The 23,536-nt window shown below is 52.1% G+C and overlaps 1 protein-coding gene across 1 annotated transcript; it reads left to right on the top strand.

Moving 5' to 3' along the window:
* Nucleotides 1-4,836: 4,836 nt before the first annotated feature.
* On the top strand, nt 4,837-12,908 carry ENDOD1 (endonuclease domain containing 1). The gene is made up of 2 exons (XM_035328508.1): nt 4,837-5,584; nt 11,688-12,908. Exons 1-2 carry the CDS (start codon nt 5,240-5,242, stop codon nt 12,819-12,821), a joined length of 1,479 nt encoding a protein of 492 aa, XP_035184399.1. The 5' UTR covers nt 4,837-5,239; the 3' UTR covers nt 12,822-12,908.
* The last annotated feature ends 10,628 nt before the right edge of the window (nt 12,909-23,536 follow it).

Genomic DNA, 23,536 nt, shown 5'->3' with positions numbered 1-23,536 from the left:
GTGTGGGCTGCGGGGGTGGCTCCATCTCCACGGCTGATCCATGAAGGACGCAGAAAACCCCACTGAGTGGCCCCACAGGGCACACAAAGCTGTAACCATGTCCCCCCCTCCCGTAGCGCTGCCCACTGGCCTGGCCGAGCCTTTAATGCAGATCTCACTCCTCCTCCCACCGCTCGGTTCCCAAACGTTGCTGTTGGAGACAGGCAGCCCTGGGTGCGGCTGCTCTCTTGCCTCCTGATTAAAGCTGGGTCCTGCCAGCAGGTTTGGCTTTCTCAGGGATGATGGCTTTCTCATTCCCTCTTCGGAGATGAAGCAAGAGCAACACGCCTGTACCTAAACTCGGTCCCACCCATGAGTCTTCTGCCAGCGCAGACTGCAAGGCATAGCCACGGCTTGTTCTCCTGCAGCACCTGGCACAGGTCTCAGCACGGTCTGAACCACACAGTGCTTGGAAAATATCAGATACTGACAATTCGTAAGTGACAATACCTATAAGAAAAGCATGCAAGTGACTGACTTTCCTGTCCAGAGTAAATTTAAGGTGTGAAGGACCTGTTGTGGCTATGACAAAATGACAATCTGTAATCAAAGGTCTTACAAAGCATCGTCTCTTTCACTCTTGATTTAAAGAACGGAAGTGTTGGCGTTTTCAGCACGTCTCTAAATAACTCATTCCAATTGTTAAACATTCTTGCCTTGTAACACCTAACTTTGGCTGTTAAACAGAGGATCATTTTTGTGATAGTTTCTAACAGTCTGGGGGTTATCACAGACTCATAGAATCATGTAGGCTGGAAAAGACCCACAAGATCATGAGGTCAGCCCTGACCTACCGAGTCCCATCACTAAACCATGTGCCAAAAGCCCTCGGTGCCACGTCCACATCTCTATTAAATCCCTCCAGGGATGGGGATTCCACCACTTCCCTGGGCAGCCCGTTCCAAAGCCTGACCACCCTTGCCATGAAGAAATCCTGCCTAAAGTCTAGTCTAAACCTCCCCTGGTGCAACTCGAGAGTGTTCCCTCACCTCCTGTCACTTGTCACCTGAGAAAAGAGACCAGCACCCCTCTCACTGCCACCTCCTTTCAGGTAGCTGTAGAGAGCAATGAGGTCTCCCCTCAGCCTCCTCCTCTCCAGACTGAACAACCCCAGCTCCCTCAGCCGCTCCTCATAACTCCTGTGATCTGGTCCCTTCAGTTGAAGAGATGTCTTGAGTCTGAAGGCTGTGATAAGGTGCTAAAGGGTGTAGCCTCTGGATTTTATTAGCTATATTCAGTACTTATGCAATGAATGAATACTTCCTGGTTTGGTCCTGTCAGGACCAGACTGCTGCTATGCAAGTTTTTGAACAAACCCAGAACTGGTCCCTGTCCTAAGAGGGACGCTATAGTTTAGGAACCAGGTCAGCATCCCCGGTGGCTCAGGGGGTTTGGTGGCCTCTCGCTGGCCCACCCTGTTCTGTAAGTATCATGGCAGGAGAGCAACAAAGCAGCACTGTCGGTGACGCTGCTTCTTCACCAGCGTGAGGGGCACCATGGGGAAGGCAGGAAGGTGTCTGGGTGAATGTCTAAGAAGTAGAATCACAGAATCAGAGAATGGTTTGGGTTGGAAGGGGCCTTAAAGCCCACCCAGCTCCACCCTCCTGCCATGGGCAGGGACACCTCCCACCAGGTTGCCCAAAGCCCCATCCAGCCTGGCCTTGAACACCTCCAGGGATGGGGCATCCACAGCTTCTCTGGGCAGCCTGTGCCAGGGCCTCACCACCTCTGAGTGAAGAGTTTCTTCCTTATATCTAATCTAAACCTCCCTTCTTTTAGTTTAAAACCATTCCCCCTTGTCCTATCCCTATCTACCTGAGTTGCTCTCCATCTTCTTTATAATCTGGAGAGTAGGCAGCAGAAACTGTCAAAAAGACCTGGTTTAAAGTGGGATTTACAATTGCAACAATGTGCTGCTAACACAGTCCCTAAAGAGTTATTTTCCTTCTGCAGCCTCTCCCTCCCATCAATGAATCTCTTAGTTTTAGCCAGAAAACTTTTTCACTCCTGCTTTTCTCCCTAGCTCAGCACTGGGCTTCTTTCCCAGACTGAGTTTTGAAGCTAATTTTAAAAGAGACTCCATCCCCATGAGACAAGGAAGAGACAGAAGTGCTCTCTGAGATGCCGTGGTGTGTCTGCTGGGACTGCCTTGCTCCAAGCCAAATCTTCGGCAGCGGTGTCTCCACTGAATCAAATGGTGTTGCTTCCAGCAGGACGGCTTGCCCTTGCAGTCACTTTCTTCTTCATTTTCTTCTCAGAAGAACAGGACAGTCACATACAGCACCCAGAGGTCACGGCAGGAGACAGGAGATCCAGCCTGGAGAAATATTTGGAATCGAATATGTTTTGAAAGACCAGCCAAGAAGGGTCAAGCTTGTGAGGAGAAAGGAGCTATTTGCAGCATGTCCAGTGTCAACCGTGTGAACAGAGAGACCGAGCTGGAGGCACAGTGTGGGAAAGCAGGCAGACAGCCCTGCTGGCTTCTTGTTGCTACGGGGTTTGGATACTGGCATGGTTTTTAGGTTCATTTTGCACATAGAGATACTGAGCTTGGTGTTTGAGACCCTTGGGGAGGAGGTCATCCTCATTAGGGCAATGAAGGTAGATGAAAGCTGCCTTTCACTTTCCTTTCCCCCTTCTCCTCATGTTCTTCTCGTTTTCTTATTACAGGAGACAGCTTTCCTCAGCAGTCTCTTATCACTTGACCTGTCCTATTCTCCAGGTTTATGCAATGCAATTGGGGCAATTATTTTGCCCCAGTCTCCTCCTTCTCCCCCCTCCAAAACATTTGTAGAGCCTCACCTTTTTTCTTGCCCTTTCCTCTCTCCAGTCTCTCTGTCTTAAATCTCTTCTCCCCCATGCACTTTCTGGTACGCCTTGCCAATTCAGCGTGCAGGGAACCTCTTCTGTGCAGCCTTTCCTCTCCACCCACACATCTTCTCCTGCTGCTGAGACATCGCTTTTCTTCCCTTTAACCACATCACCTGCCTCTCTGCATCTTCCACGCATCTTCTGTGGGCTCCCTCTTCTCCATCACATCAAACACAAGTGTTTGCCTTCACTGCCAGCCCTGTTGGGCTTATCGCAGTGTCACCCCTTGGCCCACGTTGGGTTTCATATTGATGGTCTTCATGGAAAGGGAGGTCCCAAGCCCTCTTCAGGCTGAGCCAAGGGCTACCTCTTTGCTGACAGATAGAAAAAAAAAAAAAGGCAGGTGAAGCCTAGCCTCGCAGCCTGAAAGGAAAGAAAGATTCAGAAAAGTAGATAAGGGGCCCTTGAGGGTAGGAAGACAGTTTGGGACTGTGCATCCGGGTGAGGCTGAGGTGCCCTTGGGGGCAGGAGGCAGATGCAGAGGTCCAGGAGAGAGGCAGGATGTCCCTGTTAGCCGGTGGGAGTCATCCATCTGCTCGGTGTGCTGCTTGCTGTCATGGCCATCTCAAGACACCTCAAGCTGCTTTCTCACTGTCTTGGGACTGTGCCTAGCTTGGGATAATGCAGAGCAGTCCTGGAGTGGGATATTTAAAAGCATTGCCTCACTTTCACCAGGCTTACCACATGTGTGAAAATATTTTCTCTGCTGCCCTGATAATTGCAAGCCTGGGATCAGATAAACATCAAATAGCTCAGGTTTAGCTTCAATTTTCAATTTCCCAGGAGCTTTTTTTTTTTTCTTTTTTTTTTTACATTTGGGAAAACGAAATGTTCAGCCTGTCTTTTGGAGCTGCTGTGTTCTGGCCAGGCTGCGTCTGTGTTTTCATTCCCATCATCTTTCCTGCACATGACTAACTCTTTCTGCCAGGGCTGGGTGACCAGGCATCTGCCTGCAAACCAAACAAGCCACTTACTCCATTTCCTGCCATTCCCTGGCCTGTCCAGCCCGCCTCTGTCTCCCCCAGCTGATAACATCACAAAAAATGGCAGTGACGTACTTCCTCGCCATGCTACTCAAGTCATCCCCCCAGTGCAGGAATGAGAGCCTTAGAGCCCGGATTATTTTTAGCACTTTTACAGGCTCCTTCTCTGACCTCGGGCAGGAGCTTTAGCAACCCTCTGTCCTGTCGTGTCACATACAATATAGGCTATATTTGCCATATAGCCTCATTTGCAGATGAGTGAGTGTTGATTGAACCTCGGGACTCTTGCTTGGAAATTGCAGTAATGATATGAGACAGCTTTGTCTGAAAACAACCTGTGAGCTTTCAGCCCCTCAGATTTTTTAAGGTGCTGGGGAGGAGCTGTTGGCAATACATCTGATCGTATTTAGGGTGGGAAACTGCACATTTTCTTGACCCTGAGGAACTGCTGTACGGTCTCCTTTCCATCCCCATTATTGTGAGAGCATTAATTTTCCCAGTCACCGAAGTAATACAGCCTTTTGCCTAGAAGAAAGCTATACTGAGCAGGTGATAGCTCTGCTGATCATAAACTTGAGCAGTGTTTTCATTCCCTTCAGACAGATTTTTATTTTCAGCTCTATCTTTGGTCAGGCATCCAGAGGTGGCTGTGGCTGGGGCGTGTGATCCAAGGGGCTCTGTCTTTCTGCCTCCCCCAGGGGAGGTTCTGCCAAGGTGTGCTGATGCTGCTGTCCAGGAGGATTTCGGATGCCCCATCCTGCTCCAGGAGAGTGCCATTCCCAGGTTCCTGTATAGCACAGTGCTGGCAGCAATAGCAGTGATAGACACCCCAAAAAGGAGCAAAGTGAGTTCCCAGCAGCATTAGTAACCTGCTGCCTCTCTTTTTCCTCTCCTCTCCCTTCCTCCCACTCCCTCGGCCGGGCTCGTGGCTGGGCAGAGCAGCCCACACCTTCTTCTGGGCGGTGGATCCGACTTTGCAGCATCCCCCTTGGCAGCCCCAGGAAGATTTCTGGCTGCGTCAGCCAAAATTCCTCCCGGGGACTGTGCTGCAATGCAGACACCACACCCCGCTGGTGCTGCTCAGCTACAGACCAGCACCGCCGAGGGCTTTCCTCCTCCTCCTCCCTATTAGCCCCGATGATTTCAGGTTGGCCGGCATCACCTCCTCGGGACCGCAGTGCCCACAGCGGGTGTCGGTGAGGCATCGCTGGCGTTCGGCGGTGCGGCTGCTGCCCACAGAAGCGCTCACTCCTGCGGGGACCAGCGGGTTTCAGATTTCATTTCCCTCGCACGCTACACCCCAATTCCAGACACTTTCTGGCTCCGCCGCTGCATGGACACAGAGCATGGGTCCTTCGCCGTATCCAGCACAAACAGACAGCTCCAGGGAGTGGATCATGAAGACGTCAGTTTTATTTTGGCTTTGCATCTCGGTTTTCCCCGGCTTTTCCCAGGGCAGAGTTGTTGGGGAGGACGAGGCTGGTTTTGCTGAGTGTAATGTGTTTTTCCCCGGACAAGTCCCACCAGAAGGATTCACTGAGCCTTTCCACGTGAAAATCTGTCAGCAGTACAACAGGGAGCCGCGCTTTGCAACCCTCTACAGTACCAAGGACAAAATCCCTCTTTATTCGGCTTTTAAATACACAAAAGCAGCCCAAAATGAGGAGGAGAGCTGGCTGGTCGAGCCACAGGTAAGTCAGTGTTTCCTTTGCTGTAAATCAAATGTTTTCTGGGCACATTTCCTGGTGTCAAGCTGTTAGCAGGGGGGAGGATTTTAACAAAAAATCCCGGAGCTCCATGGATGTTTGTGAACCCCCCTTTGGATATTTATTTCCCATGAGCAGAACTTAGATATTTTAGTGCTTGGAACAGAACAAACAAGCAGTTCCTGGTCCCACAGAGCTTGTCAGGAGAGCTGGGAGGCTTTTGGGTGTGAAACGCAGTGCGGGGGCAAGGAAAGCCACCCCTGCACTACATGTCCCTCTGCCCTGCCTGGCTGGCCGGGTGGCACTGCCGGTGGGTGACGGGGTTAAACATCTCCGTGCCAAGCTGAAGTTTGCTCTGCTGCCAGCCCGATCCCGGTGCTGATAAGAGCTGTTTAGCCTCACGGCACAGACAAAGTGTGTGCTTGTGGCTCACCACTTTGACTCGCAGTGTTACAGTGTGCCTCAGCTGCAGATTTGGGCAGGGAAGGGAGGTGCCGTGTCCCGCAGCCAGGTGTGTGGTGCAGCCTGAGTGTTGCTGCAGCCTCGGTGGGTTTTGCCTCCCCTGACACTCGCCATGTTCAAGCAGCTCCATGAGTCTGTTATATTTAAAAGAAATCCTTAAAAAATTGCTGGTGCCTTATGACAACAAGTATGCCTCACCTGAACTCTTCCTTAACTATTTTTTCCCTACATTTCGAAAATTCTAGCAGTGATTGGTTTGTAGCCACCCCTGCTCCGCTGAGCTCAGAGCCGAGGCAGGCGCAGGGTGAGGGCAGGGTGCTGGAGCTGGGTGCTGGGGTGCGGGAGCTGCGTGCAGGCAGGATGGGAGACCCCCTTGTCCCAGGAGAGCGGCTGTCATGCTGGAGGCCCCCATTTGGGTGGTGGGACACCAAGACCAGAAGGTCAGGGAAGGGGAGACTGAGGGCTGGTGTCCCTGCCCTCACCTCAGACTGGCTGTGCTCTCACAGCTAGGCTGATTTGCTCTCCTTCCAGCACATGGGTGCCTGTGAGAGGTGTCCTCTTGCCCTTTGGAGACAGACAGTTTTTAACAGACTGATGGTATGGAGATGAGGAAGGGTGAGGAGTTTTTAGAGCACAAACTGCACCTAGCAGAGCGAGCAACTGCTGTCAGAGTGGAGACGGCGAGGCAAGGCGGTCAAGATGGCGTCTGTGGGGCCTGTTGTCACCTCTGGCCACCATGCCTCCTCCTGCTCCTCACGGCCTGACTCACCGACCTGCTCGGGCAGCCTTCCAGCGGCTGCCGGGCCTGTCACCGCAGCTTCCCTGCCCACTTCTCCAGCACCTCCCTTCGTCCCGCTCACCTGGCCCTCACGCCTCAGCCACCTCGTGGTTGTCCCTGATAACGCTCCTGAGCCCCAAACATTGTGTTTCTTGCCTCAAAAACTTGCCTCAGCCCCAGAAACAATTTTCTCAGCTCTACGTCCTCTGAAGACAGGCTTGGGGGAGCTGGGGTTGTTCAGCCTGGAGAAGAGAAGGCTCCGGGGAGACCTTACAGCGGCCTGCCAGTACCTAAAGGGGGCTACAGGAAAGCTGGGGAGGGACTCGTTGTCAGGGGGTGCAGCGATAAGACAAGGGGGAATGGATTTAAACAAAAAGGAGATAGGTTTTGATTAGATATTCAGAAGAAATTCTTCACTCAGAGGGTGGTGAGGCCCTGGCACAGGCTGCCCAGAGAAGCTGTGGATGCCCCATCCCTGGAGGTGTTCAAGGCCAGGCTGGATGGGGCTTTGGGCACCCTGGTGTGGTGGGAGCTGCCCATGGCAGGGGAGTGGAATTAGATGATCTTAAAGGTCCCTTCCAACACAAACCATTGTATGTATGGTTTTATGATTCTATCTTGAGTTGCTGTGACTTCTCACCAGTGAAGCCCTGTGGGATGCTGTGGGAATAGGTTGTTCCTAGCTGACACTCGTCTGTGCTGATCGGTGACAGTGTGAGATAGCTGAGAGCTCTGAGAACTTTTATTCCTTGGAGCAAGCTGCTCTCACCTGTACTAAACAGAAAAAAATCTCCTGGACTCTCTCACCTCATTCTTTCCTCATTTGACTGATGTTTTCTGAGTAATTTTTTTGCTTGTTTTTTTCTTTTTTGATTCAAAAGCATCCTTTAACTGACACCTTTGATGGGATGCTCCTTGTTTTCCTTTGTCTGACTTCTGATTAAGATGTAGATCTGTACTGGGGACCAGCGAGCTCCAGGTGAAAGAACCCTCACCAGGTGAAACAAGATGTGGTCTTGGACTATGGTGAAGGGGACAGCTAAGGAAAGATCCCAGTATGGCCACTTGGAGGAGGCTGCACTGTGGATGGGGACATCGCTGAGCCCTGTGTCTGAAAGCCCCTGTGCCACATCAGGTGGCTTTAGTGGGGGAAGAGGGAGGGCAGAGCAAAGATCTTCTCCCTCCTGCCTGCCCAAATCCCCCAGTGGAGCCAGTTTCATGGTGGCTTTGATAAACAGCGTGTAGTGGAGAACTTGTCCATTGCTAACTCAATGCTGGAGGCCTTACGGGGCTGCAGACTCCCCCAGGTAAAGGCTGGGGAAGGATGGAAGGAAGGCTGGGGCAAGGCTGTCAGCTGGTGGGACAGGGCTCTTGTGTTCTTTCTGGCTCAGAGGGACCGTGCCTTAGGTGTGCAGCAAGGCTCAGGTCCACACTGATGCAGGAGGGGAAAGCGGAGAACAGATTTTGTACCTATCAGGTGTATCCCTATCAAGGCTAAGCCAGGTAATGAAACCCCTAAAGGGAGCTCTTCACAACATGGGCTCTGCAGCAAGTCCCTGAGAGATTACACTGTCTGTTTTCTGCATAACTTCCTCGCTGAGACAGGGATAGCCAGGTACAAACAGGCTGAACTGTGCAGTGGCATGCACTTACTTCTGTGTGCACGCACACCCACACGCAGAGATACAGCAAGCAGGAGGAAATCACTATAAAAACGCTCTCTGCACGCTGGTGAGTGACTCCGGGCTGTCATGTGCTTTTTTTTGTTGTTGTTTTTATAACAGATCGTGATCTATGTTGTGAGGGCGCTGTCTCGCTCCCTGTATGCCTACCTCCTCAGGAATGCGTGTACCAGAAACAAATGCCAAATGTAGCACCGAGGTAGTCATCGGATGAGAAATAACAGGAATGTCAGCTACACCCAGTGCTGATTGGCAGCTGGAAACAGTGAATTAATCCAGGAACAAGGACTGTTAAAAAATGAGAGGCCAGGAGTGTCCTGATGAGCAGGACACTGATGGGAAACCCCCAGGCTTTGGTCCCCAGACCTGCTCTATTGCTGACTTGTTAGGGTTAAGAGCAAGCCACCACGGTGGCTTTCACCTTGTCATGTTTTGGTCATCTGAAAGCCTGTAGTTTGGTCTGAGTCTTGGCTTGAGAGAGAAGGGGAACATAGGAGTTGCTTTTCCTCTCCTAAAATAGGACAGGCTGGGTGAGTCGCCTTGTGTTTCCATCTGATTGACGATTTCCATCAGCCAGAGGAGCAAGGTGGGATTTGCATCATCCAAACATAGCTACATCTGAGCTGCCTTTCCTCTCAGCCTTGGTAGCCCATGGAGAGAAGCAGGTGCTCCTGGAGCCACCCATGAGTGTTCTACAACGGAGCCCTCAGCGTGAGGTTCACCCCCTTCTACAGAATGGCAACCCCCACTTTACGAAGCACATTTAATATTGATGGGTGCTTGGACTTGATTCTGCACAGGTGCTTGGATGCATAATTTATTCTTAAATCCCCCGGGGAATGAGGTGTTTACCTGTCTGCTTGGATCTTGCCCCGAGCTATCGCAGGGTATTTCAGCAGGTGGATTACGGCCGGCTCCACGGACACAGATATGCTCTTGCAAAGGCTTTTTGGAGCAGTGAGGAGAGGCAGCTTGCGTGCAGGTTAGATACAGCGCAGGAGCCGGCATGCCTTTGGGGCTGAGTTACAGGAGGCACGAAGCACTCAGCAATGCCTGAGTGATTACAAACCACACTGTGAGTTATTATAAGCACCAGCGCTCGGTGATGTCAGAGCCTTACGCATGCACACAGCCACATTTTTGGTGTTCTTTCCTAAGTGCGCCCAAACAATCCCAGTGGTATGTGCAAATCCCTGCAGCTGAACAGGTAACTGGGCACATATTTGCTTGACAGGCACCTCCAGGAATGCATGCATCAGCTCATAAATCCAAGTCTACACCAGCTGCTGCTTGCAGGCTGGGAATCCCTGCCGGGAGGCAGAGCTGAGGGGTCTTGGCTCTCCGTGGTGTGGTACAGCACCTCGTCTGCCCCCACCATTCCCGTTAGGCTGTCAGGAAGGCTGCAGGGTCCTGAGCAGGAAAGGGGCTGCAGCACTGCAAGGGGAGCAAGAAGGGACGAGGGTTCCCACCCTGAAAGGGTGTTAGGCTCAGAAGGGGGCACAAAACTCTGATCTTACCAAAACAGGGAAAACAGGGAGGAGGGCAGGGAGGGACTGTGATCTTGTGGCATGCAAGGCAGCAAAACGCCTGCCCAGCTGCAGCCCAGAAGCTCCAGGGCGAGCTTGGGGTGCGGAGTAAGGCAGAAGTCTTTCTAACTGCTGCCTTCAGAAAAAGCTAAGACCTGTGCATCCGCACGTAGGAAGCCTCCCAGGCCCGAAGCAATAAGCACCGGCTGTTTCAAAACGAAGCAAGAACCCTCCTAGCAGGCAGCCGGGGGTAATGCAGCCCTGTGAAATGGCTCGTGTTGGCTCCGTGACCGGCCCTGCTGCAGAGACAGCCCCGAGGCCAGCCTGCAGGGGCTTGCCTGATGCGAGAAGCAACCAAAGCACGGTCTGTACGGCGAGGATGATGGATAGCTGCCTGCACTGCGCGCAGAGCGCAGGGGAGGTGGTGCAGGAGCTGTGGCACTGAGAGGGTGCCAGCGTAGGTTTAAAGGACATAAGTGGTGCACATCTGTCCAGTTGCAGGAGAGCCAAGGGACCAGGAAGGGTGTCAGGAGTGATTCAAGGTGGAATATGAACTGTCTGCCCTATATGTCCCCAAAATACATATTATACAGTGCAGGGAACTGTCTAGAGCCCAGGAGCCACGAGAACAATTTAATCAGGCCAGCGGAGCAGAAACAGAGACAACACGAGGCGGTGACTGCTGGAGCCCGCCTGCCACCCCTGAGTTTCTACCAGCATGCTCACCCTCTAATCTGGGGAAGAAAATGACAATCTGGAGAGGCCGCGGTGTCGAGAGGAGTGACTAAGGAGGAGGCAGGGCTGTGGCCAGCTGTGAAAGCCCTGAGCACATGGCGGTGCCCCAAATCTCCTGCTCCCACCGCTTATTACCTCCTGGCCCAGCTGTATGCAAGGCGCCAGGAGGGGTTGTTACCGCCTCGGGGTCTGGAGGGTGGGAAGGACAGACACGGGCACATAGCACGGGTTCCACTGAGGACCTGCGGTGACAGTGTCCTCGCCCACATGATGCTGGGAGGTCATTAAAGACGAGGCTCAGACTGCTAATGACAAGCCCTGAGCTTACTGGCACGTCTGCGGTCAAGGCAGTGAAATTCAGGTCACCTGCCATGGTGTCCGACCTATTCTGTGAGTGCAGAGAGGGAAATGCCTTCTCTAGGCATCCTACCTGTCGTGGACTTTTTCCTTCATTGCTTAGATTTGATAGTTCAGCGACTCTGGGTTGCTTGTTGGAATTAAAAGTGCTGCAGTGCTTGGAGCTGTGACCACCTTAGGAGCTGAGAACATGGCTCTAAATCAAGCCATCTATTAAGAATCCCTTCCAGGTTTTCCCTTAGCCATACCAAACATCTCTTCGAGAAAAAGAAACACAAGCTGGAGGCTTAGCGGAGGGTGGCTGGTGAGGTGCTGCAGGCCAGAGTGGAGAGCTGCAACCAGCCCTGGCTGCCTAAATGCATTTGACAGGACAACGAAGTGCAGTGTATGCTCCCCTGGGCTGCAAGGACAGCAAGGAAGGATCTCAGGGTGTGATCCGTGGCAGTGTGTGGAAGCAGCCCTCATGGAAAATGCACTTCGAGGCTCATTTTACACTGTTTTTTAGGAAGGCAAATTGCATGCACTAACTCTTCTCTCTGCCATTTCAGATAGATGACCCAGACAATGACCAGCACGAGATGGTGCTCGAAGCTGATCTCCTTGGCACGGTGGCCAACCTTGGTGCCAACCAAGCCCTGACCTCAGACTACGTGGGCTCTGGCTACGAGCGAGGGCTGCTGAACCCCAGCTTGCTCAACGAGGAAGACTTCCAGATGGCCACCTACACGCTCACGAATGCCGTCCCCCTGAGTCCCTCTCTGAGCAAAACCTGGCACAGAGACATCGGGAGGGTGGTGGAGCAAGCCCTGGCCCCTCACTGCTCCAAGAAGGACCATCTGTATCTCCTTGCGGGCGCAATTCCTTCCAGCGTCCGAGTCAAAGGCAAGGTGTCGGTGCCCGAGGCGCTGTGGCTGGCAGCGTGCTGTGACGCTGCAGAGGGATGGTCTCTAGGGCTGGTGAAAAAAATCAGCGATGAAAACAGTTTGGCAGACCTCACGGTGGGCGAGCTGGAGAAGCAGCTCCTAGCGGGGGTTGACCTGTTCAAGGGCAACTGTGGAGAAGACAACAAAAACAAGGAGAAAGTGGAAGCAATACTGCAAGCTGTCGGTCAGATCCGGTCCGGAGGACAAGTGGGAGCAAATGACAGCCAGGAGTCCAAGGAGAGTGGCTTGGTGAGAAAAGTGGCTGGCATCATTGCCACCCCTTTCATCAAACTTCTGGAACTCCTCATCTACCTGTTTGTGGAGCTGGTGAAGTTTACGTTTTATTTCCTGTGGCTTGTTATCAAGCGGGTTGGCAGCACAGTTCTGGACGGAGTCTACAGCCTGTGGAACGGGGTGGTGTCCTACCTCAAAGCCATCAGCATGGTGCTCATCAGCATCCCCTACGACTTGGGAAGGGTTGTCACCAACATCTTCCTGGGCTTTCTGGAAATCGTCCAAGACGTGGCGTTCCTCACCTACAGGATTCTGCGCATCCCCGTGGGATTTGTCCTTCACCTCGCTTCTTTCCCTTACTACTCCATCTGTGCCATCCCCTCTGTCCTCAAAGACCTGGCTGCTGGGATCGGTGGCACCTTCTCGCTGGCTGTTGATGCCACAGCCACGCTTCTGCACGGCTTTTACTACGTGGCTAGCCACATAGCCAAGCGGTTTGTCCCTAAGGGCTCCTCTGGTGACTGACAGGGGTAAAAATCAAGGCTGCAAAGACGTGAAGTGAAAGAGGAGCTTTAAGATACGTGGCCAAACACTGTCAATTGCGTTCTGGTATTTATTGTAGTGACGTTAATAATAATGAACCAACCGGGGAGTAACAGGGAGGGCCGAGGTAACTTTGTCAGGGGACACCACCACTGCAACTCAAACTCTGTCTATTGTAAAGCATTCGGACCCTGTTGGTGCGGGTCGCAAAGTTTCTGTGGTTTGCAGATGCCAAGCTGCTTCCTCTGGGGGATGCTCTCTGAGCGTGGCACGAGGCAGTTTCTTTCCCAGGGAGATGGCACCGAGACCTATGCGTCCCTGCAGAAGCACATCCCGTGGGTGGAAGTTCTCCTCTGGGGCGGGATTCGGTTTCTGAAAGCTGGACAAGGGAAAAGGAGGGCAGGGTGCAAGGGTTAGGGGTTGGGCAGCAGCGAGGGAATGGGGCTGGGTCCTGCTGCTGGTCGCACTGCTTGCTTCTCTGGGGCCTGCTGGTGGAGCCCGAGGAGGAATTTGGCCGGGTGTGCTTTGTAGCTCCTGGGCCTTGGCCCTTCAAGGCAGCTGAAACCATGCAGATCTTGCTGTGAGGAAACACCAGCTTCTAGTTCTTTCCTACAGGGGGAAAACACTTCCCCTTCGCCATACCAAGCTCACTTTCCCTCAGCTGTTCCTTGCTCCCTGGTGACCACTGAATATCTCAGCCCCAATTCCTCGCCCTGGCTGGTGGGCTCCAAAGCCTGGTGGAACCTCATGGGGCATGATTTTGGCTTTGAGTCAGCCCTGTCTGTCAGAGACCTGCCTGTCCTGCTTCTGTTCGTCCAACACACAACAGCACCTCCATGCTGTGGGACTGTGCCCAAGCGGGGAGTTGGAAATGTGGCCATCCCCCTTAGGCGTGTTGTGAAAGTCCAGCTCAGATGGAGAAAGTGATCCTCGCGTTCCTTTCTGCAGGACAGAAGAAAAGTGGCTCTGCCTTTCTCACCGGTCTGGCTCGGTGGCAGCAATGTCCTTACCAAAAGGCACCTGGGGAACATGGGACAGGAGATGAGCAGGGAGCATGGGGGGAGTTTTGCTGCTTGTTGCCCAAAGCCCCATCCAGCCTGGCCTTGAACACCTCCAGGGATGGGGCATCCACAGCTTCTCTGGGCAACCTGTGCCAGGGCCTCACCACCCTCTGAGGGAAGAATTTGCCCCCCCCCTGGTGGCTGGGGCCAGAGGAGAACTCGTCGTCACTCCCTCCAAGCACCCCACGGAAGAAGTGCTTCGTGGAGGAAGGGTGGCCTCCCGGCCAGCAGGGCTGGCTTCCTTCATGAGGAAAGGCAACTTCTTGTGCTCATCAGGGTCTGATCAGGTAAAGTCAGCAATATTTGACAAATCCCTCCTTTGTCCTCAAGCTGTCGATAGAGGGATTTGGATTCAAGGGGCACGGTCACAGCTCCCAGCAGAGAGGCAGCCGCCCGCCTTGCATCCAGACCTCCCTCTGCATCTGACACACAAACACAACCCAAGCTGCCCCCCACGTGCCTCCCTCATGCCTTATGCGTGGCCTCTGACCTGCCCGAGCCGTGCCTGGCGCCAGGGTGATGCCCAACAGGCCGGGAAGGCGGTGTAGCCACATCGCCACCACCATTGGCACCCAGCCCAGCGAGGTTCAGGCCAGCCCACGGGCACATCTCTGCGCTGCAGCCTGGTTGCAGGGCGGGCAGCCCCTTCCATCCAGGAGGCTGCAGCACCGTAGGATTTGGGCAGACGTGGGGCTGTATTAAAATGGTCTGAACACGCTCAGATTTCAACCGTGACAAACCCTAACCAGCACAGGTCATTTTTCTTCTCTGCTGCGTGTCTGAGCAGGCAATGGGAAATCTGCCTGAAACACCCAGTAATTGTTACAGAACAAGCAACATCCTGCTACAGACTATTGCTTCAGATTATTCTTATCTGGGCATGATTTATGGCTTGTGAGCTTTACTCTGTCCTAGGAAATGTATGGCTTTAACCAAATAAAAGTTACTTTTCCAAAGAAGGACTGGTATCACATTTCTGTCCCAGTTGAAAAACAAGATAATGCAGCCCAGGGAGCTCAGGTTAATCAGGAAAGTAAGAGCAGCATAGTTGCTCTTTGTTAAGGCCTGACATCTGATATTAATGGCCCTTTTCTACTTTTAAAACACCTTCACATTTTCAAAAACGCGTTAATTAAGCTATGGACTGTGTAGGTAAGAGCTGAGGTTGCAGGTCTGTAAGTGCCAATAGAGGTGCGTGCTCAGACAGGCTGGCATGAGGTGGGACAGGACAGGAGCAGGAAAGGAGGTTTCCACGTGCAGGAATGGGGCAGGGTCCCCCTGCTCTGCATGGCAGTCAGCTCCCCTCTGCCCACGTTGGCTGGGGCTTGCTGCAGAAGAAGAAAAGAGGAGAATGGTCCTCAGTGGCTGCACCCAGGCAGGTCACATGGGCTGTTTTGCAGCTGGTAGGCAGAAAAACTTGCTTTTGTGGGATGCTGCTCACTTGGCCAGTATCAGCAGATCTTTAGAAGGCCAGTTACCCCTTAGGAGTAGCTGCTCTCCTCCACCAACTACAAACCACCAGGGGTGAGTAAGCGAGGTGTGGGCACCTGCTTTGTGCAGACACCTCAGCACACAGGAGGGGAGCCCTCATCCATGGGTGGACCAGGAGGGGATGGGCTGACCCTCCTTATCTTTAAGGGGATGATTATGGGCTTGGAGTCACTCACAGGACAGCGAAGGCGATGTGAAATGATCTCTCCTCAACCAGATTACCCAGCCCTTCCGCACAGGAGCTTCTGCGCACACCAAGGTGACCCTTATCTCTGTTACCTTCACTCTGGGGTTGGGCCCAGACAAACGAGCCATGCCCTATAAGCACAGCAGCCCTGGCAGCACGACTCACAGCCCCCAGCCCTGGGCTCAGGTCCTCCTGATCCCCCCTCTGGGAATTTGGAGCTGCTCCTCTCTGCACGGACCTCCAGTGCTTCCTCTCTGCAGACAGGGGCTGCTGCAGCTCGGAAGGGAACTGAGCCCTGCTTGTTCACAAGTTCTCTCTCCAGCTTAGGCAGTGCCAGCAAATGAAAAAGGTATTGGAAAATACCTACACGCTTAACTTGTTTGGCCAGAAAGGATTGCCTGGGAGCATAAAGCGCAAGGCGTGCCTGCGGTGTGCGTGACTGCGATACCCCGCAATTGGCACGGCGTGATTTCTCTCCTCTGCACAGCCTCGGACCTGCTCCGATTCGCGAACGTGTCTCACACAGGGTAACATCTGCCACTGATTTCAGCAGAACCGGTGTTTTCAGCCAAGCAGAAAGGCCTGCAGATTTCCCAGCGGTGTTAGCATTACAGCCGGCTGGAAAATCTCCAAGGAAATAGATTGTCAGAAAGGGATAATTTATCAAACGGGATTTTTTTTTCACAGCTATTTGTCTTTTCTAATGGAAAAGGCTTTTCAGGTCCAGCTTGGAAGAAGGACCAGAAACATCCAAGAGCAGTGCACGGTCTGGATTTGAAGTGTAGACGTGGATGTTCAGCACTCTCTCCTGCCTAAAGGCAAGCCTGGCATGTGAACATGGCTGTCTCTGGCCCAGAGGGGTGCCCACCTTACTTTCTGTCCCATTTTCTTCCATTTTTAAGTGTGAAAAAAACCTGTTTCCTTTCCAAAAGTACTGAAATTGTGACCATTTGCTGCGGCCTGTGAAGCTCAGTTTGGGGCTGGTGGCTGAGGGGACTTGTCCCAACCATTGAGACCTTTGAGGTGCCCCTTGCCGCAGATCCCACAGGGTGCAGGAGGGCAGATCACCTGCACCTCCAACCCTGCCAGTTGGCCTGGCTTGTGTGGAGTCAGGAGCTAGGAACTAGTTGGAGAAATGTAACCTCAGCATGAGCGTGGCCAGAAATGGAGTCCAGGAATTTTATCCATCCCCACGTCCTGTAATGCCATGGATCACCACCCCCAGGAGCGGGATGTGTCTGAGAACCTGGTGGCCGTCCTTTACTTCCCTCAGTATTCAAAGTTGTTCTCTTTCCCCATCAGCCGGTCTCAGCTGTGGTCAGATGCAGACATTCAGCACCGAGCACGTGCCAGCAAAAGGACTCCTGGCACCTGCTGGGATGCCCTAGGGCATGGCAGTGAGGTTCTGCACCTCCGCAGCGGTGGTAATTTGTACCCAGGTCTACTAATTAAAGCCAGCAGGGATTTCTCCATCTGAGCTTCTTCTGTTCTTACAGAAAAGCCCCTTTCTGCAAAAATTACACTTTTCTTGCTTTGTTTTTCTTTTTCAGTATATATATATAGAAGGAGGTTAGTTTAAATCTAATAAAAAATGTCTTCAATGGATCTTCTTGACACCACTGTGCTGTATTGATCCTCCATCTCTACTCTGCCCTGGTCAGGCCTCACCTGGAGTACTGTGTCCGTTTCTGGGCTCCCTGGTACAAAAAAGACAGGGACCTCCTGGAAAGAGTGCAGCAGAGGGCCACAAAGATGATACGGGGCCTGGAGCATCTTCCCTATGAGGACAGGCTGAGAGACCTGGGTCTGTTCAGCCTGGAGAAGAGGAGACTGAGAGGGGATCTCATCAAAGTGTATAAATACCTGAGGTGTGGGAGACAGAAGGATGTAGCCAACCTCTTCTCAGTGGTTTGTGGGGACAGGACAAGGGGCAATGGCCACAAGATAGAGCACAGGAAGTTCCACACCGACATGAGAAAGAACTTCTTCGCGGTGAGGGTGACGGAGCACTGGGACAGGCTGCCCAGGGAGGTTGTGGAGTCTCCTTCTCTGGAGATATCCAAGGCCCGTCTGGACGCCTACCTGGGCAGCCTGCTCTGAGGATCCTGAACCCAATGATTTTTCAAGGTCCCTTCCAACCCCTACAGTTCTGTGATTCTGTGATTCTGTATTGCAGGTGTGAGCAGGAGTTTAATCTTCTGTAAGGTGAATGATGCAACCAACCCCATTCCCCATGACACGTGGGGTGGAGGAGGAGCAGGCTCCCCCAGAAGGTGATTCAGTGCAGAGCTCACCCTCTGGTGGAGTCTGCTGTCTCTCCTGAGTAGCAGAGGAGCCATGAGAGATTAGTTAGGTCATGTAGCAAGGCAAATTACATGTCTGTACTCAGACTGTGTAATGTCCCCAGCCCAGCTCTTCTGCTGGAGGTTTTGGTGTGTCACGAGAGGCACCAGGCCCTGAGGACAGCGTGGCAGAGGTGGCCTGGGCTGAAGCTGGCCCTGTTCTGCGGGGTCACTCCCTGCAACAGAAACTGGAGAACGCTCGTGGTCAAATCAAAACCCAGTGTTGCGGGTCATGACTACTAAAACACTTCAGTTTCAGCTGAAATTACTATTTTATTTTATTTTATTTTAATTTAATTTAATTTAATTTTATTTTATTTTATTTTATTTTTTCTACGTATCAGCGCCAGCCAGGAAGGGAAGGAGGGCTTTTTCCCTTTTGGAAAAGCAGCTTCCTGCAGGTCAGGGATGTTCAAGCTTTGCTCAGAAGGCCTGATGAAAGCCAGAGCACAAAAAGCACACGTGGGTAGGTTTTAGCTATGCAGGAAATATATATCCTGTGATTTTTGTCTTTTATACATTGAAAATCACAAAACTCCACAAAACCAGGCATATTTACACGAGCTAGTTAGTGTGATGGATGAGGCCGTTTATAACAACTCCAATCCTGTCTTGCATGTGTAGAGCCTCTGCTCTGCTCTCCAAGCATCTCATCGGGTTGCTCAGCCACGATCAAACTAAAAGCTGCTAGGGAGAATGAATAAACGTGCGTGCTCACACTTGGCCTACCAGTTGGGCTGCTTTGGGTTGCATTTTGAAGGCAAGTCACGGGCTGGTGGCTGCACTTCAGCGATTAATACTGATGCTTGGTGGAGAGGCTCCATTACCTGCCCTACAAAGGGTCCGAGGCTGGTCACCAGTTCCTCCCAGTGCCTCAGAGCAAACAACCCAAGGCCATGCTGGGAAGAGACCTAGGAGACCCCAGTAAAAGCTGAAATTGAGCCCATCCAATCTTATGGATGTGACCCGGCTGCAAACTGCCAGCAGGACAGGAGAGGTGATCCTTCCCCTCTGCTTGGCATCGGTGAGGCCCCACCGGGAGTCCTGTGTTCAGTCCCGGGCCCTCAGCCCAGGGAGGCCTGGACATAGTGGTGAGTGTCCAGCAGAGGGCCACCGAGGTGATGAAGGGCCTGGAGCACCTCTGCGGGGAGGAGAGGCTGGGAGAGCTGGGGCTGCCCAGCCTGGAGGGTGCCCAGGGGGGATCTCACCCATGTCTGTAAACACCTGAAGGAGGGTGCACAGGGGATGGAGCCAGGCTCTTGTCAGTGCTCCCAGTGCCAGGACAAGAGGCAACGGGCACAAACTGGAGCACAAGAGTTTCCCTCTGAACATCACAAGATGATTCTTTACTCTGTGGATCCATGCCCAGCACCATGCCCAGGACCATGTCTGTGAGGTTTTGAAGATCCCCAAGGAGGAGACCCCACAGCCTCTCTGGGCAGCCTGTGCCAGGGCTCCGTCACCTGCCCAGCACAGACGTGTTGCCTGGTGCTCAGAGGGAGCCTCCTGTGATGTGCCCACTGCCTCTTGTCCTGGCACTGGGCCTCCGTCTGGCACACACTACCTGTAACAGAGCTGGAAATATTATTATTTATTTGGGAGAAGGGGTTCCAGTGAAGGGGTTAGAAATGGAAACGAAGAAGTTCCCTGGGCACAGTGAGGCGAGGACAGCTCAGCTGAACTTCCCACAGCTTGAACAGAAAGTACATCAACAATAGTAAACCAGAGATACCAAAAATGCTCCACAGCCGGTATTAACCAGTTTTGTCTTCGGGACAAAGTGGGGTAAAATAGTGGTGTAATTCGGCTGCAATGTAAGCTTTGCATTGCTATCACACTCCGCACCCACATGATTTTCCTCCTTTGCATTTCCGTCATGGTTTTGTGGACTTCTGCTCTGGGCTTGCCCAGGGCTCCCTAGAAAAGGGAGGGAGCAGCTCCTGGTGCACCCACTGCCTGCACCTTTTACTTCCAGAAAAAGCAGAAGCGGGGTGTTGTGTCTGAAATTACATTTTCTCCAGTGATAAGTGCTGAAGAACAGAGATTGAGAGGTACAGAAAGGCCCAAATCTACCCCTTTTAACAAACTCCCCTGCACCACAATCCCTGAGCTTACAGCAGGAAGAGCAGGTTGGCACCCTTCTGGGACACACCACGACATCCATCAGATCACGATGTCCATCTGGTCACGATGTCCGTCACCCCAGCCCTGACCACTGACAACTACATATTGAAAAGACATCACCGTCAGCAAACGCAGTAGATTTTTCAGGACCTGTGTTTGCAATACTGACCTGGACTAAAGACCAGCACAAGGGCATGGATGAGGACACCTCAGGACCGGAGCTCTTCCCACAGCGTGCTCTGTCTGCTGCACGTGGTAAATAACGGACTGCACAAGAGCCATGTTTTATCAGTTTTATTTAACCAATGAAATTCCTACTGATAACAATGAAAGTAATTTCAGCAAGTATAAATGCGATACAGTTTTAAACAAACCCCATTGTTCCGTACCTATAAATAGATTTTTCAAAACCTCATAAAAAGTGCAGATTTATGAATTGCTGTTAAAATGTTAATACACGATTCCTTTGTTTAAAAATGCGTTTTTGTCTCTTAACTCACAAAAAAAAAGTTCCTTCTGCATCTGTTCAGATAAATTCAAGTCGGGTAACTCAAAAACTAGAAAAAAAAAGTCACACACAAATTAAAAAGATCCATCCCACTAGGTCAGTCTGAACTCTGAAAAAAAAAAAGAGAAAAAAAGAAAAAAATACCAATCAGCCATCAACAGAAAAAAAATAAATGGTGAAAGCTGCTGTGGACACCCACAGTTAACTCCTAGCAGCTGCCTTGCTGCAGGCAAACCTCCCGCGAAAGCACGGACCCTGCGAGCTGTCCCCGCGGCTGAGGGCAGGCGGTGGCCCAAGGGACAGCGTGGGTGACGTGTCCCTGTGCCACCCTCGCCTGGCAGCGAGCGGAGCCGCAGGGGACATGTGGGAGGGAGCAGCAGGATCAGAGCTCTGCCTGTCCTCCTCCGTCCCGAAATGCCCCCGCAGGACAAAGGTGGCGGCGGCCGGGCCGCGGTCCGATTTATTCCCTCTCCAGAGGGCGAGAGCTGCAACCCTGGGGCGGTGGGCACGTCCCGACAGGAGGCTCAGACCCACGACTGTCTTTGGAGAAGCCACATACTCCTACCCCTAACGAGCCAGGCTTCGTGGATGTCAAATTAGGCTAATTTGGGTACGTGAGGGAGGCCTGGAAGCCGGGGGCCGCAGACACAGCGTGCTCGCTGTCCGAGCGCCGGGCAGCCTGTCTGCCTGTCCCTCCTCGCCAGCAAGGCTCAGGAGAAGCCGGTGTTTCTGCGTGTGCACCCGTGTGTGTGTCAGGGCAGCACACGCACAGAGGCGAGGAGGTCGCAACGCTTCGCAGCAGGGCCTGGGCAGCGCTGGAGGCGGACGGCGGACATGCCAGGGCTGCCCGCGCTGCCAGCCCTCCTCCCCGTACCTACAGTGGTATTTTATCTACAGCAGGGTCTGTTTAGCAAGAGCGGTTTAAAGTGGCTATGTTCATCAAGTTTGCTACTTTATGAATTAAAAACAAAACCAAAAATGAAAAAAACAAAAAAACAAAAAACCCAACAACTATAAATACAAAGACTCTCACTCACCAGACGCTTGCAGCCTGTGTGAATCATAAACTGCATCAATATTCTGTTAAAAAGCTTATTCTACTTAAAACTATACATAGTACAAGAGATTGAAAAGTGGCAGTCGTGTACGGCCGCACTGCCTGCCCACGGTGGCCCACAGTCAGGTGCTTCATAGAAATCAAGGAGTTACAGTAACAAAGCACGGGACTGCAAAGCCCATCACAGCTTCTGATTACACTGCATACGAAGTACCAAGGCAAACACAAAAAGGAACTGGTGTTAATACTGATGAATTAAAGAGTAACTATAAAGATCAAAACAGACGTTCACAGCATGCTACATATATTGCTCACAAACTTTTTCTTTTTTTTAAAAAAAAGGCTAATACAAAACAAGAAGTTGGCAGTCTGATTTTCAGTTATGTCAGAAAGATAAAGCGTATACATTCATTATGTAGCTTTCCAGCAAAAGGGTAAAACAGAGATTTCAAGTTTACAAAATTCCTATTTTTTTTTAATTAAGCTACCGTTTATATCCAGTTCCGGTCAATAGCTGTGAAATATTGGTGGCTGCAGAGTCCAAGGGCTGTAGCCTAATTATTTTTGTTTCCCTACAGGAACGTTTCTTTGCCTCGGGTGCTGGCGGGGCCGCCGCTCACCTCGCAGGTGGACGGGGAGGGAAGCGAAAAGGGAGGCTGGTTTGCGTCTGGCGGCACAACATGAGCATGGAGTGGCAAATGAGGAACACGCTTTCGGTGGCGTGTGTCTGCTGGCACTGTCCCCCAGGCCCCTTGGCTGGGACAGCTGGGAATTCTGCCCCAAAATTCTGCCCCAAAATTCTGCCCCTTCTGCCCCAAAATCCCCTCCAAAGAGCTGGTGGAGGAGACAACATGCTTCAACGGCCGCATGCTTTGCGCAGCCGCAAGGGGAAGGCTCCCTTCCCCTCCTCCATCCCCGGAGTAAGAAAAGGGAAGCTTTCCAGAGCAGCTGGGGGTTTCAGCTTTGAGATGTTGGGTGCAGGTGTTCCCTACCACCTCCCCTACGCGCAGACGTGCACGAGGACCTTTGGGACACAACAGTGCAGCTTCTCCAACTGGCCAAAATGTCCACTCCCCCCTACACTGGTTGCATCCCCTCGAGAACGCCCGTTGTCTTCTCTTTCTGCTGCTTACAGCGCAAGTTCCTGCCCCCTTTCAGTATATTCATTGGCGTCTTAAATACTGGCTCTAACTACGGCCAAAAACAAGGGCAGAATTCAGATCCCTGCTTTCCACGAGCTCTGATGAACACCCACATGTGTCTCCGTCTCAAGCAACCACAAAGTTTGCCTTCGGAGTTACCCCTCGAATAAATGAAAAACCAACCCCATTTGTTCGGAAGGCTGTCTGACTACAGGGAACCCGAGGAGCAGCCCCCCAAAAATGACCCCGTGGGCTCCTGCCCTTCTCCCACCCACTCTGCACATGAGGCTCTCAAAATTCCCCACTACAATTCCCTGTAAGAAGCCTGCACAGCTAAAAGGCTCAAGCAAGGGGAGTGTTGCCAAAGAAAGCATTTTGTTAGTGGATCCACTGGATTATTACCGTAATTCCAGCGATGGAACACGACACGCTACTAGCAAACGCTACTTAAATGTTTTAAGTAAGTACTAAGTGTCATACTTTACACCAGACTTAGCATTTTCCTGCCCAGAAAGAGCCCAATACTGGAATTAAGTGTTTCTGAACAGGAGAAAGATTCTCCGAATGCAGCAATGAATGGCAATCTAGGAACTTAACACTAGTTTAGGAGGTTTTGGTGAAGAGGCTGCCTCTGCAAGACTGCTAGGGTTGTGAGCTGGGACAATAGGCAGTGCGTGATGTGGGGTGGCGGGCTGAAAAATGACAGTTTGGGCCCCTAGTGAGCAGCAGAAGGGCTAAATGTCTGCAAGAGAGGCCTGATGTGTGTTTAGAGAGCAGCTGCGTGA

The sequence above is a fragment of the Oxyura jamaicensis genome, chromosome 1 (genome assembly GCF_011077185.1).
Source record: "Oxyura jamaicensis isolate SHBP4307 breed ruddy duck chromosome 1, BPBGC_Ojam_1.0, whole genome shotgun sequence".
Lineage (NCBI taxonomy): Eukaryota > Metazoa > Chordata > Aves > Anseriformes > Anatidae > Oxyura > Oxyura jamaicensis.
This window is presented reverse-complemented; position numbering and strand designations above follow the sequence as displayed.